This window comes from Taeniopygia guttata, chromosome 8 (assembly GCF_048771995.1).
Source record: "Taeniopygia guttata chromosome 8, bTaeGut7.mat, whole genome shotgun sequence".
NCBI lineage: Eukaryota > Metazoa > Chordata > Aves > Passeriformes > Estrildidae > Taeniopygia > Taeniopygia guttata.
Window position 1 is genome coordinate 11,084,432 of NC_133033.1, and position 16,627 is coordinate 11,101,058.

Sequence of the window (16,627 nt, forward strand, 5' to 3'; positions counted from 1 at the left end):
GCCGTGGTGACCGTGGCCCCGGCGGCCCCGGCGGCCCGGAAGCGGCGGCGCACGCGGCCGGAAGCGGCGCGCGCGACGATGGCGGCGGCGGTGGCGCGGCGTGCGTCCTTCTCGGACTCCGGCTCGGACTCGGAGGATTCCTCGCTCTCGGACTCGGAGGTGAGCCCGTGGCCGCCGTGGCGAGGCCGGTGGGAAAGGGCCCCTCGGTGCCGGCGGCGCGGACTGACCGAACTCTCTCACAGCTCCAGGAGGCCTTCGCGAAGGGCGCGCTGAAGCCGGGGCTGAACGTGGTGCTGGAGGAGCGGCCGAAGCGGCGCAATGACACGGTGAGCGGGGAGCGCGGGGCCGCGAAAAGCCCGGGGCGGGCTCGGTGCTCCGCGCTGCGGGCGGGGGGCGGCTGTGGCCGGGCGGCCCCAGGAGCAGCCCCCGGTGTCACTGGGCCGGGCGGGCCGTGCGCTGCTGTGCTGAGCTGTGCTCCTTTCACAGGACGGCCTGAAGCAGTGCCTGGCCGAATTCAGGCAGCAGCTGGCCTGGGTGGAAAGGCTGGACGTGACTCTGGGCCCGGTCGCGGACCCCGTTTCTCAGAGTGCTTCTGCGTCTGATGCCGTTGACCCTGAGAATGATTTCCAGAGAGAGATGAGTTTGTAAGTATCAAAAGGAGATTTCATGTAGTGTCCCAGTGTGTTGCTGCATTGTTTGAGTTATGTTTCACCAGTGCTGCTGCAGACTGCTACATTGGCTGTCACTGTGGTGCTCTTGGTCGTGTTATTTTACATTCGATGTCTCTCAATGTTTTCCAAAATAACTACAAATTAGTGCTAGTATAGTCAACTGCTGTGTGACTGAAAATAAATAATTTCCCTCTTCATAGCAGACTTCATCCTTTGCTGAATTTATTTTAAAAGCTTCTTGATAGCAGGACTAACTCTTTAACACAAGATATGGAATTTTCTTTGTGGGTTTCTTTTGGTGCTCTTACAGTTTTCTTGTTTTGCTTTGCCTTTAATATTCCAACAAAAAACCCCTATAACTGGAAATAACATAACTGTACATGTACAAGATGTAAATGTTGTACTGGCACCTAAGCCGTTTTCAGTAGCACTGGACGTGCACAGAATGGTGGTACAATTCCAGACCAATGCATGCTAGATCCCAGCATCAGCCTCCTTGTGTGAGCAGTTTGTGTCAGCACTGTGAGGTGCCCGACATGCAGTGACAGGGCCGGTGCAGTGACAGGACCGGTGCAGTGACAGGGCTGCTGCAGTGACAGGGCTGTTGCAGTGACAAGGCTGCTGCAGTGTCAGGGCTGCTGCAGTGACAGCTGCTGCTCTGCTCTCTCCCAGCTACCGGCAGGCGCAGGCGGCTGTCCTGGAAGCCCTCCCCAGGCTGCGTAAGCTGCAAGTTCCCACGAGGAGGCCAGATGATTACTTTGCAGAAATGGCCAAATCAGACCAACAGATGCAGAAGGTACGTGCAATGAATTACTTTCTTTCCAGTGTAATGTGTTTTAGCCTAGGGTAAGGATTAAATTTAAAGTGTGACATGTGAGTACTGACCTTCATTGCTTTTCTGATTCCTGTGACAATGATTGGGTTTGAAACTTTGTGAGAGGAGATTTCTTTTTGTTTAGGTTTTTGTATATTGTCAGTGTGTTCTGGTATTCTGTGATTTTAAATTGTATGTTATTGAATGAATATGTTTTGGATAGGAGGTTAGATTGGTGTTGGAAATAAGTCTTTCACACGTTTCCTTCTTGACTGTAGTCTTTGTTCAAAATTGAACTCTTTTTTGGTTTACATTTGGAAAAAAGACTACATTGTATAAATTAAAGAAGCATGAGCTGGAGTCTAGTTTGAAGATTCATGTATCATTAGGTCACTATTCTGCTTTCTGATGGAACATTTCTAGACAAGATGAAGAATGATAATTAGTCAGTACTAAGGCTTAAGTCAATCCTGCACATTACTGTTCTCTTCTTTTGCTGACTTACATTTGAAGAAAAGTTTTTATCTCCTGCTGGAGTCACTAGGCTGAATCACAAAGATCTGTGTTGAAATCTTTGTAATTCTTCATAAGGCAGCATCCTTTTAAAAATGTTTGTGAACAAGGAGGGAACAAAAAAGAGGTTTTCTACAGGATTGTTGTCTTTTCTTCAGTTCTTTACTTTTAATAACGACAAGAAAGAAACTATTAAGACTTTTTCATACACTCAAATAGATTGACAAGATACTCTCAGTTCCTTTAGAGCCCATTATAAGGCTTTGTCTTCTCTCTTGTATTTCGTCTTTTTTAGCCAGATTTTGGCTATAGATCAGTAAAGAAATTATAAAATTCTCTTTTTTTTTCTTTTGTGTTACTGATAAATTTTGTTTTTTCTATTCTCTAATTAGATTCGACAGAAACTTAAGAGTAAACAGGAAGCAATGGAAAGGTCTGAGAAAGCAAAACAACTCCGTGCAATGAGAAAATACGGCAAGAAGGTGAGGAGCTACAAAAGGGACATGTGCAAAAGGATCTGTGAACAGAATTTAGAGCCTGAAAAGTGCTGGAAAAGTGCGACCACGGGAGTCTGGCTAAAACACACAGATCTGTCTAGTCTTCTGTCTAGCTGCTCTGAAGGAAAACAGAACAAAAGTATGGGACACTGCAAGGAACAACACTAACATTCTGCTTCTAATCTCAGGTGCAAGTTGAGGTTCTGCAGAGGAGACAAAAGGAGAAGAAAAATATGTTGAATGCAGTCAAGAAATACCAGAAAGGTAAAGTCAACTTGTCTAAGGGAGCAAATGCATAAGGGCAGTAGTGGTGTGTGAGCAGTGCAGGGCAGTGTGATGTGGTCACTGTGTCTGTAGTTCTGGGCCTTGAGTTTGGAAAGCTGCTACTATGCAGAATTGTGTGTCAGTGGCATGAAGAAGCTCCCAAGCAGGTAGCTGTTCTTCAGTGAGGATGACCTGTTGTTATTACTTGCTTAGAGTGAAAATTTGTATTTTCTGCGGTGTAGCTGTGATGTCTTCACTCCTGCAGGTCTCTCTGACAAGCTGGACTTTCTAGATGAAGAGCAGACGTCATCTCAAGGGAATAAAAAAGGCAATGCAAGTCAACGGACAAAGAAGGGGTGAGACCAGAAATGAAAGATAGTTAAATACAGAATATCTGATTTTTCAGTCTTTTTAGGGGATAATTCTGGGGAACAAGAAACTGTTCTGTTTAGTGTTAAAGTGAGTCCAAGGTGGCTTTCTGTCCCTTTAGAGAAGACGACTATGGCGAAAATGAAACAGAGACTGAAATGTGGTAATTTCTGCATCTTTGTTAAGAGAGGAAAGGTTTATGATGGTAGATGGGAGACCATGAGTGTATATATTTGTGTCTTGAGAGCTCTCTGAAACAAGGAATGTAGGCAGTGATGCTGGTTGGTTGTTTTTCAGACCAAATGCCAAAAGACGATACAAAAATCAGAAGTTTGGTTTTGGTGGGAAGAAGAAGGGCTCAAAGTGGAACACAAAGGAGAGTTTTAATGATGTATCCAGCTTCCAGTCAAAAGTGGCTCACAACAAAGGCCCAGGAAAAGGAGGAAGAGGAGGAAAAGGAGGGAAAAAAGCCCTTAATGTAAGTAAAATGTTGAATGAAAACGATCCTGCTTGGCTAGGAAGTCAGGCCATGTCTGGCAGGGAGAGATGAGTGCATGATAGATGCCTCCAGCCTCTGGAAGTGATGCCTGTCTTTGGGAGCTAAGCATAATTTAATTACTAATAGAGCTGAAGACAGTGGTTTGGTAGGAAAATATGAAAGAGAGTTAAAAAGTGCTCTTTGCTACCTGTGTGCCAAAACCTTCCTCTCCAGACGTTCTGACAAATACTCGCTCTTTGGTATCGTCCTCAAGCTATAGAGCTAGAACAAAGATGGAGAACATGAAAATAAAGATCTGAATCTGTATTTTTTTTTTTTTTTGCAGAAGAGACCTGGAAAGAGAGCAAGGCAGAAAATGAAGAACCGAGCCCGCTAAGAGAACTGTGCTCCCCAGTGGAGTTCCTGTGTTTCTTTGTGTTGCAAGATGTGTTTCTGCTGTCATCAAGCAGTACAATGTGGAGCGAGCTGGATGCTTTGCAGTGTCTAGGAAAAAAAGTCAGTGGAAACCAGTGCCTTATCACTAATTTTTTCTTACTGTCTGTTTTGTTGAAGGATTGTTTTCTATTTAAAGTTTTGGTGTGTGAACGCATTAATTGGTTTACACAGAACTATGTGTAACTCCTGCTTAGCTGTTCAGTGAATGGTGGCTGAAGCCTGCCCTTTGTACCCTTCATTCTAACAGTTTTTTCCACCACTACTGTTAAGATGAAGTTGATGACCTTGAGTTCTGGTTTATGTTGCCAATGTCAAAATAAGAAGTCTGAAGCTTTTTGAGATGTTAGAGTGTTTTTTTAGACTATTTGTGTATATGGGTATAGGAACAGCAGTGAGACGAATACAGAGCCTTACAGATAGGTTTATTTGTGTCACTGTTGTCAGGTTGTAAATCTGGACAGATTAAAGTTCTCTTTTCTATTGTGTCTCACTAGAAATGTGCCAGACTTGCTAGATAACGAGCAGGACCTAACACATTAGATATCATTAACGTTCATCTGTGGCCTTCCCCCTGTGCTAGTCTTTAGTCTTGTCTCCCCGTGGTGCAGGGTAGCCATGGATGGTAATCTCAGTTGTCTGGCGTGGGAAGTAGAATCTAGTATCATTGCGGTCGAAAGGAACCTGGGAAACAAAAATGACAAACAGTCATGAGCTTTTACTAAACTCAGTAGTAGTAGTCCCTCCTGGAGGAAGTGATGCATGGTATTCCACTGTGAGAAATGTCCAAATGGCAGAAGAGCAGGGTACCACTGTACTGTTCACTGTTTGTCATGGTCAAACCTGCCAGATAAGGAAAACTTAACAAATTAAACAACATCATCAGTTCTGATTCTAAAAATCGAACTTGCTTCCCTACACATGTTTAGTTGCCTCTACCCTGCCAGATTAATCCTACCAGCAGTTCCTTAATACCTTAGAGCCCAGCTGGGATGTCTGTCTCTACTCTTGTCATGAGTAACTAGTTTACTTGATCTATAATATGAAACGTCAATGAAAACTGTCTTATTTTCTTATTTATCTTAGTTCTCTTTATAACAGGCCAAAATTTGCCTTTCCCAAAACACTAATCTGCAAAGTCAGTCATCAATACAGCTGTTAGCCAGATATGATTGATGTCTCAACTTGTTAATCATATCTCTTTTCCTTCTGTTTATTCACACTTCCCCAGATGAATCCTCACTGGTGTATCTGCTTTGGGTATACTTACATGATTATTAATTTTATGGTTCTGCTTGCAATTTGTTTGAAAGATGCTGTGCAGCAGCACATTTCTTTTCACAGTACTTCTGTACATCACTTCCCATTGCTCACTATGCCATTTCTCATGGCTGAACACTTTAATAAACAGCCCTGAGTACAACTGTGGCATTTGGCAGTGTGCTCTCACTGTCACTGTAGATGTTTTGCAGTCAGGTTTCTCAGGGGAAGTGTACTGCTTCTCTGTTCACAAGTCTCTGCCAGTGTGAAGAGTCCTCTTAGGTGTAAATTTTAAAAACTTGTTTTCTGTGAACAGCTCTGTTCATTCCCTGTAATTCTTGTTTTCCTTGTTTGCAACAAATTGTTTTCCTGCATGAGTATTTTTCAGTGTGGCAGGCCTAATATCTCTGAATCCTGTAAAGGGCCGAGTCTTTAAGCATCCTACTCACCAAAGGTGTTGTATGCCAGCCAATTTCTTGGCTTTCAGTTTGTGGCTCTGAGTATTTCTTTCTTGGCACTTCTGCTGCACGGTGAAGAAGATTCAGGAATTCATCTGTTGTTTTAAGAGACACAAATACAAATGAAAGTGTGTTTAAAAATCAGTCACCTGTGGGCATGTGTTAGAATGGGACATCTTAACACTGTCCAAGCAACAACAAGAACAGCAAGGGTACAGGCAGCCTCTGTGCCTCTGTGAATGATACTGTCAGAATGCACGGTGACATTTTTACTCAAATATTTCCTGAGGAAGTTTCAGGATTTGCCTGACAGTACTGTCCTGTTAATTCTGCTATCCCTGTCTACTGTACTGCAGCATCTTTTCCTACACCACATCTAGTACGAACCAGTGCTCCATGACAGCTCTCAACTTTCTCAGTTGCCTGAGACCTGCAGCCTTTCCCTGGTCTGGTTTGCCACCCTCCCCAGTCCTTGGATAGAGCAGGCCAACCTTACCGGACCCATTAAGGTTTTTTAGACAAAATTAGCATGTTAGAAATAAGGGAGCAGCTGCTATAAGGGCTCTTGTTACCAGTATTCTAAAGTAAGACTGGGCAGTCATTTCAGCAGTTTAACCTGTGTGGTGGTTGGGTAAAATCTGCAATGGCAGGCAACCTCTACATATAGAACATACTCCTAGGTATTTTTGTTTTCCCGGGAGATTTAGATTCTCAACTAAAAGTTTATAGTATGAATATAAGGAATTGTATATATTTTATAGTTGATATATATTCTAATTAAAAATAAAAATAAGAGCATAATTGCATGGGTGCAAACTTGTGCTGAAAATGGAAAGTAATGGGAAAGGGCCTTAAAGTGGAAAAAACCTGCTTTACAAACAAAAATCATAAATGAGTTTAACTTACTTATATGGTCACAGAGGAGTTTCCACATACATGATATTTTAGACTGATTACAATTATTAAATCTTATGTGTTCATAATTGTCTTATGTAGTTACCACAAGCTTTTCAGAGGCTTCTTACCATTTATCGGCTCCTGTACGTTCTCATGCCAAGACATTGGCTTCCTAGCAACCATGTGAACTGGAGAGAATTGAGACAGGTGAATGACTTTAATGTGAATTTGGCATCACAGCCAGGTATAGAATATGTATTATTGAACTGCACGTGCATAGAAGAAACGTTAGAAATACTGATTAATGGCAACTTCTAGGAAGGGAAGGTCATTAACTGTGCTAAAGGCCCTTCAACAGGATGCTGCCTGTGCTTACCATATCAGAGTCCCACCCCAGCCAAGGCATGGCCTGAGTGCCAAGTCTCAGGAAATTATTTTTCTTTGTTGTTTTATTGAAAAACCTAGACGTGAAAGAATCTACTTATATCACCTGCCTGTGCTAGCACAGACTGTGAATTGGCAGGTAGAAAGCAATCAGATCCTGAAGGAACAGGGTGTGGTGTTGGGACCCTCTACCCTACCTTGGTTCTGTATTTGAACTGAATTTGTAAGCTGCACATCCTAAATAGTTGCCTCACTTCTATATGGTTACTGAAGGCACCATCTGGGCCAGTGGGTCACGTCTCGGCTCTGTCTCTGAGTGTGCAGATCGGTTCCTCAGGCAAAAGGGAAGTGCACCAGTTGTCCTTTCCAGCTTCACCCCTCTCACTGGCCACTGCTGCCCCGCTTGGGCGCAGCTGTGTGTCCCTGAGTGCAGCTGAGCACTGCGGGCCTGCCTGCGGTCCCCCCGACTCCCCTCACGGCTTTTCTCGCCCCCGGGGCTTTACGCCGGTTCCCTGTGGCCGCGAGGCCTCACCGGGGTGGAAGGGGTTCACGGTGTACCGCGTGAAGAGCAGCTGCCAGCGGCGCTCCTTGTTGGCCCGCTCGGTGTGGAAGCGGTTCCGCAGCGCGTCCGGCGGGTCCCTCTCGCCGCGGGGCGCGTCCATGGCCGCGCGCGTCCCTGGCAACGCCCGCCCCGGCAGCGCCCGCCTGTGCCGCCGAGGCTGCTGATTGGCCCGCCCGGCGCCCCGCCTCGCGCCCCTCACTTCCTGTCTCCTATTGGTCGTCGAGTTAAAGCCCCGGGCGCTGATTGGCGGCGGCGCACGCGGCGAGTTTGAACGGCCGGCGGGGCGATGGAGGCGGCGGAGCTGCGCTGCACGGCGGCCGTGGAGCAGCCGCTGCCGGGGGGACTCGCCCCGCGCCGCCGCGTCATGCGGAACGCGACCGTGCTGCTGGGCCGCAACGAGCTGCGGCAGCCCGTGCTGCGGGTGGCCGGCGGCAGCGGCGCGGCGGCGGCGGTGCTGAGCTTCGTGCTGGCCGGTGACGCCGTCCGGCTCTTCACGCGGTTCGCGGGCGAGGGGCGGGCGGCGGTGCGGGTGGGGCCGGACGGCGCCCAGGTGCTGCTGTCCGACTGCCCCCCGGACGCGCTGCGCCGCTTCCTCCGCCTCCTGCGGCTCAAGGTGGCCGCCGGGTCGCGGGACGCGCCGCGCCGCCCCTGCCTGCTGGAGCGGCCGCCGCCGTCCTTCTCCGTCATCAGCCCGGTGCAGGAGCGGGACCTGCTGTGCGGCCCCGGCCGCCGCCGCCCCGGCGAAGAGCGCGGGGAGCGCCCGGCCGAGGTGAGTCCCGGGCCGAGGGGCGGCCCCGGGTAGCGGCGCTCCCCGCACAGCGCACCCCGCCTGTCCCGCAGGTGCCCCGCGCCCAGAGGCGGCCCCCGGCGAGGCTCTCGGCGGAGCAGGAGGCGGTGCTGGGCGCCGTGCGCAGCGGGAAGAGCATCTTCTTCACCGGCTCTGCAGGTGAGGGCTCCCGGCCACTCTCAGCGGCTCCCCTGGGATAGTCCTGGCCATTGACCTGTTGCTTCTTTCTCGAAGGGACCGGGAAGTCGTTCCTGCTGAAGAGAATCGTGGGCTCACTCCCTCCGAACGTCACCTACCCCACAGCCAGCACGGGAGTGGCGGCTTGTCACATCGGTGGCACTACTCTCCACGCCTTTGCAGGTGATAAGGGGCTGGGAGCTCTTACTCCCTTCCTAAAGAATCAGGAGCATCCTAAAGCATTGGTTTTTTGTCTTGTGACAGGGATCGGCTCTGGGAAGGCACCGCTGGAACAGTGCATTCAGCTGGCAGAGAGGCCGGGGGTGCGCCAGCATTGGCTGGCCTGCCAGCACTTAATTATTGATGAGATTTCAATGGTGGATGGCAAGTTCTTTGACAAGCTGGAAGCAGTGGCAAGGTGAGCAATTGTCAGGTCAAACTAGCAGAAATTAATTTCTCTAAACTTCCAGTCTGCTTCCTTTCTTTTGTTTTGTGCATGGACACAAGGCAGCAGCTGGTACAAGACTATAACAAAGCATGAAATCATAGCATCTGGATTGATCTTTACCATGAGATAAGTTTTGGTCATGTCCACTCCTCACTCACAGCTGTGGCTGTTTGGGATATTTTCTTCATCTCCTGAGCTATGTGCTGAATCCAGAATATACAGCTCTGCCCAAAAGGTGGCAAGACAGAAGACAGGAAATAGCTGTAAGAAGACAGTTATTTTCTTGGAAGACAGAAATAGCTGTAGTATAACAGCTACTAAAGAACCAAGTCTGCTAATGTCCTCTGGGCTAGGTAAGCAAAGCAAATTTAATGTCTTGTACTAGCACTGCTTAATTATTTGAGCTCTTCTGAGGCAGCTGAGGATAAGCATCTTTCAGTGCAGGTTGTCTAGGTTTGAATATACAGGCAGATTAAGAAGTAACTTCTGGGACCTGACTATATCCAGATTCTGGAGGATGTTCAAAACTTCTCTTCTATCCCTTTCAGGGCTGTCAGAAAACGGGATGAGCCTTTTGGAGGAATTCAGCTAATTATCTGTGGGGATTTCTTGCAGCTACCCCCAGTCTCCAAGGCTAATGAAGAAACCAAGTTCTGCTTCCAGGTACAGAACTGTCCCTAAACTCAATCTCATACTTCAGTCTGCCTTTTTCTTAACAAGAGAATAACTTTTCCAGGCAAAATGCTGGAGGAAATGCATTCACATAAACATGGAGCTGACTGAAGTGCGGAGACAGGCTGACAAGACCTTTGTCTCAATCCTGAGTGCAATCCGTTTAGGCAGGTGAGGAGAAACTCATCTCTCTTTGTAATCCCTGCTCCCCACTGATGAAGCAGAGGAAAGAGCAGTTTGTCACTTTTCTGTACTCTGGCTGGAATGTGTAGCTGTGGGCAAAAGCTATAAATGCTTTAGTTAATGTAGGCAGGTTTCACATATACTGCTCTGGTAAGGAAGGACCTTTCCTAGTGTGCCTCTGTAATTTCTGTGAATGAACTCAAAGGGTCCTGAACTAGCAGGGCTGTGGCACACACTGGCCCTGCTCTCTGACTTTATGCAGGTATCCTTCTTTGTCCTCTCTGGAGGCCTGTGGCTTGCACAGACTGATTTAGCTGTGTAGAGGTTACTGCTGCTCAAACCTGTTCCTGATCACTTTAAAGAGGAATTCCCTTTTCCTGGCTACCAGGTGCACAGAGGAGGTTACCAGACAACTGATGCAGACAGCTGCTCACAAGTCTGAGCGTGATGGGATCCTGGCCACGAGGCTCTGCACCCATAAAGATGATGTAGACATAACCAATGAGAGACGCTTGCAACAGCTGCCAGGTGAACTGGGTGGAGGAAACTGCTGGCTCTGGGACTGAGCTCTGCGTGGATGCAGGGGGGGTACTGGAGTGTCAGGTGGAACTAGTGCTCTGTCATGCACAGCAGCACCATCCAAGTTCTGTGTGTTGTAGTTGAGGTGTCTAGGGAAAAGAAAAAAAATCAATTTTTTGTTTAAAAAGCCACAATGTCACTTTTTGGTTTGTAAGGGACAGGAAGCTCATTGCTTGCTGTGAGATAGGGTGGGTAATTTATTGTCTTTTTCTTTCTATGGCATCTTAAAAAGGCCATGGTCTATCCTGCCATGACTTGAATTCAAGGCTATTTAATTTTTTTTGCTTTATTTGGCTTGCTGGCCCTTGGATTCTTCTGTAGTCTGCTTTGGAGATCTGATTTTGGTAGTGAGCGAAACAGCTCAAAATGCTGTCTGCTCAGTTCTTATTTACTGCTGACTTTTCAATCCTGTGCCTTTTCATGCTCTGGAAGTTACATAGGGAAGAAAAGCAATAGTGAGCTCTCTGCTGTTAGATGTGACTAGGTTTGTATGAGGATGTCATAGCAGCAGAGCAGAATGGATATTAAAAGAGGAATTACTGTTAGAAATAAATGCTGTACCTCCTGAAATGCTGTGTAGAGTATGTTCAACAGTTGCAAGTTCTGTCTTTCTTTCCTTAACAGGAGAAGTGCATGTGTTTGAGGCTTTGGACAGTGACCCAATGCTAGTGAAGTTAATTGATGCTCAGTGTCCTGTGGGTGGTAGAGTTGAGCTAAAGCTCGGAGCTCAGGTAAGTGTGTGCACATACATATTTGATAGACCAGAACAAATGGCATAAGAAAAATGGAGAAATATCAGAGAAATGTATAGAGTAGATTAATATACAGAATGCAAATTCAGTCTAGAATGGCTATGGCAGGCCAACAGAAGATTCTATCCCAATCTGGGTATCTTTTCCACTCAGAGTCTTATCCAGACAGAAGATGAGTTCAGGTCCATGTCTTGGGGATAGTGGTGATTGCTGTGACTTTGACAGACATGTCCAATCAAATTTAGAAGCTTTCCAATAGCAGAGAGCATAAGCAGTCCTTGCCTGCAGTCTCAGCTCCAGGTACAGCAGCCCTCCTCACCTGTAAAGGTGTGGCACAGCTTGCCATATTTGCTGGACTGGGTACCTAGCTCTGAGCTAGGGCTGTCAGAATGGAAATGATGTAGGATTGTACTTGGTAGTAGCACTGTTTGCTTTGGAAACTTGTTCCTTTGCTGTTCCCAGAATCTGTATATGCATGGGCTGGTGATGCCTGGTGAAGGGGAAACTGCTCCCTAGATCTGAGCTCACAGCTGTGGACAGAAATAGCTCAAGTACAATGTTCAATGCTGTAAAATCATGTAATTAGGAATCCTAGAAAGGAAAGACTGAAATAATTCCAATCAAATTGGAGATGGTGCTGCAATAGGCAGGATAGGATGATTTGGCCGAATCAGCCTGATGTGCTTATGCTTCCTGGCAAGAAGTTTAGCTGCAGGTAGCTGAACAGGCTGTAGAAGCAGTGCATTGAAGTTTTTTCTTTTTCTCTGTAGGTGATGTTAGCAAAGAATCTTGATGTGTCTCAAGGGCTGGTGAATGGGGCACGAGGTGTTGTTGTAGGGTTTGAAAGTGAACAGAAGGGTAAGTAAGCCTTTTTGATCTTTTGTTGAAGGAAGTGGGAAAATAAAACAGTTTGTTCCTGGTGGCTGATGACTTCTTAATTCTGTTTACAGCTTGGTAGTAATTTGAAGGAAAGCAGAGAGATCTCTGCAAGCTTGGGGCTCTCACGAGCTGTGATGTCATGCACTGCATCAGCTACAGCTATCTGTGGGCCTCTTGTGTTCTGTATTCTGTATGTAAATGCGTATGCTCATTTGAATTTCCTGTTTGTTCTGTTTAAGCAAGTTTTGATGAATTTTTGTTTGTTTTTCTCAAAGAATAATGTTCTGCTACCGGCAAAATGTATTTTTCTCTGCATCGCAACTGGTAAAATACCTGCCTTTAACTCTTCTGCCTAAGTAGGTGTCAAACATAATTTCAGAACATGCTATTTACTGTCTGTGGATTTAGGTTTGGTTTAGGCAGAAAAAAGGTGTTCTTAAGCTGCTGACATCCTGGTTGTTGAGTGTCAGGAATACACCTCTGTTTTTTTCCTGCTCCCATTCCTACAGGGCTGCCTAAGGTGAGGTTTCTTTGTGGGGTCACACAGCTCATAAAAATGGAGAAATGGGTCATTAAAGGACCGTCAGGAGTTCATCTGAGTCGCCAGCAATTACCTTTAAAACTGGCATGGGCCATTTCCATTCACAAGAGTCAGGTGGGTGTTCTTGTACAGCTGTCTATAGACTTTTACACCATTATAAACCTTTTTTCCTGGGTGAGCTTGCATTGCTGGTGAAACAGGAGGGAAAGCTGAAAGGCTCTTGCTGGGGAGGGAGCTCCAGAATGTGTCTAGCTGCAGAGAGATAGCATCTCTTTTGGTTGTGGGGCTGTTAGTAGTAGTGGGGTTTCCTTAAGGACACTGCCACCTGCAGAGTTGGTGTTGGACTATAAAGCAGCATTATTTATCACTGTGGGCTGAAGAGGGTAGTGCTCCCCTGAGAGCATTAGGGATCTGAGCTCTGCAGGGTAGCTGAGGAAGCTGCTGGAGCCACAGCTGTGCTCTTTGGGCTGGACTAGCCCTTTGGTGGTGTGCAGTGGGGATTTTTTCAATATAACCTTCAGTGTAACAGTGTAATATTTTCAATGTTCCTTCCTTTCCAGAAGATTTCATATTTGATAAATACTAGTCTTGCAGACCTGTGACCTGTGAGTTTATGTCCATGCCACAGTTTAAACTAGGCCATGCTGTAAATTCTGCTGCAAGCCATGACACAGGACTGGCCAGGCCTTACCCAAACTCTCAGGTTTCCCTCACGACTTCTTGAGAAAGGTGCCTGTCCCAGTTAACTACTAACAGTGAAACCAGCAGGATTTCTTTCCCTGCTGTATTGATTAAATGGGATTTACGGAGTTTGACACAACAAGAGCCTCACTGGAGTTAGTGGATCCTACTATCTACTAGAAATTCCCTGACAGTGGAAAAATGCCTTTGCTTTCTACTGATTCCCTTTTTTTAAAATCAAAACCTTTTACCAAAGGTACCTTGGACAGACTCACAGGACAGGTTAGTGTTGATACACCACAATGTTCTAGTTTGTTTGCCCTGTTACCAAGCTCTCTGTGCCTTTGATAGGGCATGTCTTTAGACTGCGTGGAAATCTCCCTGTCCCGTGTCTTTGAAAGCGGGCAGGCTTATGTAGCCCTCTCCCGAGCCCGAAGCCTTGAGGGTCTCCGTGTCCTGGATTTTGACCCAAAAGCAGTGAGAGCTGATCCTGCTGTGCTGCAATTCTACAGACACCTGAGACGTCATCAGCTTCTAGCCCAGGTAAAGAAAAATCTCACACCAGAAAAGGCTGCCTGTGCAACCAGCATGAGCGATGTGGGCACCAAGATGTTTTTTTTTCCTTCCTAAGCAAGATCAACACTTGTAGTGGCAGGAGAGATAAAACTGCAGAGAGGGCGTGTAGCAGGGCAGCTCTTGGTGGCAAAATATCTACTGTAGTGTTGGGGTTGTGTAACAATAGCTGGTTCTCTGGGTGAAAGGATGGGTTGGGATTCTTTGATCCTCCTGTTGCAGTAAGGAATGAAGGAGAAGTGGGCACAAAAGAAATTTCTGGGGTTTTTATTTTTTTTTTTTTCTCCTCAAAGGATTCACTACACACCCATTCAGATACTGATGAGAAGGAGAACTGGAAATGCAACTGAGAATGCTCTTCTGGTGTCTGTGAGGTGTCAGCACAGACTGCTGAGATGCAACAATCTTGCTGTGTATATTTGATAACATAGACGAAGTCAAAGGAGATTTTTTTAAGATGTTTGTTTCATCCAGCTGACTCTGGATATGTAGAACTATCCCCATCACACATCTCTGGAATTTGGAAAGCTTCTGCAGACCCCTTCTGAGCCCCAAGTCTTGACTACTCCTGTGTCACAAATGCAACTCCAGCAAACAAAATGACTGAACAAGGATGTGCCTGAGGGACATTTCTACAGTTTAATCTTGTCTAAGGGACCTTCCTACCCTTCTCCTGCCTGCTAATTGTAACTGATTGCCTGCATGTATAGACTGAGACCTGTGTGCCTTTATTCAAGTATACCACTGTTGAGAGACAAAAGGTGTGTCCTCTTTGCTTGGATGGATTGTTCACAGGAGCTGCTGACACAAGGGAAAGCAGTGTTAAATATCTGGAATACTTGATTTGCCTGCAAGAGAGCTGTTCTTGCTGCCTGACTCCAGGAGTCTGCATAACTTCTTCTACAAGCAGAACTGTCAAGAGTTGCACATTGCCTGTTATGCTATATATTTTTATTAGTCTGTTGATACAATGAGGTGATTTTTTTTTTTAACCTTTTGAGATGAGCTGGCAGTATTTAAAAATGGGAGGAAGTCCTACATCTTATACCCATAATCGTGGAACTATAAGAACTATGAAGATTCATTACCCCACGAGCAAGAAGGGGGTCAGAGGAGATGGGTGCTGGTGCCCTCTTGTCACCTCACATGAGGCTCCCATTCAGATGGGAGTTTCTCCTGGAAAAAATATCTGGCTAATAAGGTGGAACTTGAGTGTGCAATGGAGTAATGGCTAAGGACATGTGAAATGAGCTGTAACTTCACTCATTTCAGCAAAAGCAGAGATGAGCAGAACTAAGGTACTGTCTTCTTAATAAAGGAGAAGTTTTGGTCTTTGTATTTTAGCACTTTGCTTAAAGCTAAAGTAACTTGTGTATTTTAAAATGTTTTACATATGGGAATAACATGAAGCAACATTCAGCTGGAACTTGTCTCTTGCAGAGGAATTCTCTAAAAAAACCTTTGCAGTGTAAGCAGTTGAAGGCATTTCTTGGCAGCTGCTCTCCTTAAAGCCAGGAAAGAATATTGACTAGCCAGTGGTTAACATACAGAAAACAGACTTTTATAGGATTTCAAAATATATTTTTTAGTATTTCTTGTTTTGTTTTCTGTTTCTTTGTTTGGTTTGTTTTTTTTTTTTTTTTTTCCCTGGGCTTGAGAAGGTAGAGTCTTGGAGAAAGCAATAGTATAAGGCAGAAGTGTGACTATTATTCAGAGAGGTTCTTAATGTATCAGCACATTGTTTCCATAAAGAAGTTTGGTGGGGAGTGGATGGAAGTACCTAGAGCTGGAGCTGGAGCCTATGGAAGGCAAGTCCCAAACCTTCTGCTTGGCCAGGGGCCTGGTTTCAGTTGGCACTCTTGTGGGTTTTTAAAGATGGGATGCTGCAGTATAATGAGGGATTTGTGCTGTGTTGGACTTTAAAGTGTGGGATCTGAAACACCCAGAATGTTAAAGTGAGTTTTACTGCTCGGGTAGACAGCTATGAAGAATATGCCAGGCAAGTCCAGTCATTGACAATGAATTGGTTTCTTGATTGATTATGTAGGAGCAATGAGATAATGGAGGTTCAAATCCTTTAATACCTCTTAAAAAGTTCCTGTACCCCTGTAATTGCAAGAAAAATTAGAGTGCAAGATTGGTGAAAATGTACAATGCAAATAAACTTTTAATTTTGATCTTGTGAAGTAACTTACTTAACTGTAGATTCATGGACATAGGGACTGAAATCTTCAGTTGTATTGGGGGGTGTGGGTTGGTGCCAATTTGAGATGAAATGCTAAACAGAACTTAAAGATGACAAGGTTATCAATATTTCATTTAGTAATAAATCTATGTGAAATATTGTGGCTGCATTCTTGGTGATGGAACTGTGGAAGCAGAATCGCTGTGGGTTTTGAAGGGCTGGCAGCTGTTGTGAGGCCAAAAGGTGTCCATCTGTGTAAATTTTGGATGTTCTCACTTCCAGCTAGAGAAGATATAGGGACAGGTGCTGACAAATCTGAGCTGTCAGGCCCTGTCATGGCTCCTCTTTGGTCAGGATTATGATGAGGCCTTTTTAAAATGGAATAATGCTTCACTATACACGAGCTAAAAAAAATCGTATAATACAATAAATATCCCTCCTTCCACCTTCTCATAACATGTCAATTTTTCTTAGAGGCACTGTCTAGAGCTAGAACTCAGTACATCGCCATGGGATTAAAAAAAAAAAAAAAAAAATCACAACTTTTCGT

At 45.7% G+C, this 16,627-nt stretch overlaps 3 protein-coding genes across 3 annotated transcripts; 2 read left to right on the forward strand and 1 right to left on the reverse strand.

The window, feature by feature from the left end:
- The first annotated feature begins 71 nt into the window (after window positions 1–71).
- Window positions 72–4,401, forward strand: EBNA1BP2 (EBNA1 binding protein 2). Its single transcript, NM_001198729.1, is given in 9 exon segments — window positions 72–159; window positions 243–326; window positions 487–644; window positions 1,344–1,467; window positions 2,391–2,480; window positions 2,684–2,759; window positions 3,025–3,115; window positions 3,426–3,606; window positions 3,953–4,401. Coding segments are annotated over 9 exon segments (936 nt in total). The 5' UTR covers window positions 72–78; the 3' UTR covers window positions 4,004–4,401.
- Window positions 4,402–4,467: 66 nt separating this feature from the next.
- CFAP144 (cilia and flagella associated protein 144) lies at window positions 4,468–9,173 on the reverse strand. The gene is made up of 6 exons (XM_072932973.1): window positions 9,153–9,173; window positions 8,450–8,699; window positions 7,591–8,295; window positions 6,803–6,862; window positions 5,769–5,872; window positions 4,468–4,743 (listed from the first exon to the last, which is right to left on the reverse strand). The coding sequence occupies exons 1-6, from the start codon at window positions 9,171–9,173 to the stop codon at window positions 4,639–4,641; spliced, it is 1,245 nt and encodes a 414-aa protein (XP_072789074.1). The 3' UTR covers window positions 4,468–4,638.
- PIF1 (PIF1 5'-to-3' DNA helicase) lies at window positions 7,907–16,069 on the forward strand. The gene is made up of 12 exons (XM_030278965.4): window positions 7,907–8,389; window positions 8,461–8,566; window positions 8,642–8,767; window positions 8,849–9,002; window positions 9,581–9,695; window positions 9,769–9,875; window positions 10,276–10,415; window positions 11,091–11,197; window positions 11,989–12,076; window positions 12,607–12,752; window positions 13,671–13,862; window positions 14,186–16,069. Exons 1-12 carry the CDS (start codon window positions 7,907–7,909, stop codon window positions 14,240–14,242), a joined length of 1,821 nt encoding a protein of 606 aa, XP_030134825.2. The 3' UTR covers window positions 14,243–16,069.
- Window positions 16,070–16,627: the final 558 nt, after the last annotated feature.

What these genes read in the sequence shown, in the direction of transcription:
- PIF1 (XM_030278965.4), top strand. Translation starts at nt 7,907, where the DNA reads ATGGAGGCGGCGGAGCTGCGCTGCACGGCGGCCGTGGAGCAGCCGCTG. An exon ending in AGTGCAATCCGTTTAGGCAG is followed by an intron (nt 9,876 to 10,275) that starts GTGAGGAGAAAC and finishes CCTGGCTACCAG; the next exon opens with GTGCACAGAGGAGGTTACCA. An exon ending in ACGCTTGCAACAGCTGCCAG is followed by an intron (nt 10,416 to 11,090) that starts GTGAACTGGGTG and finishes TTTCCTTAACAG; the next exon opens with GAGAAGTGCATGTGTTTGAG.
- CFAP144 (XM_072932973.1), bottom strand. Translation starts at nt 9,173, where the DNA reads ATGACCAAAACTTATCTCATG. An exon ending in CGTGAACCCCTTCCACCCCG is followed by an intron (nt 6,863 to 7,590) that starts GTGAGGCCTCGC and finishes AATTCTCTCCAG; the next exon opens with TTCACATGGTTGCTAGGAAG. An exon ending in CGTACAGGAGCCGATAAATG is followed by an intron (nt 5,873 to 6,802) that starts GTAAGAAGCCTC and finishes TTAAAACAACAG; the next exon opens with ATGAATTCCTGAATCTTCTT.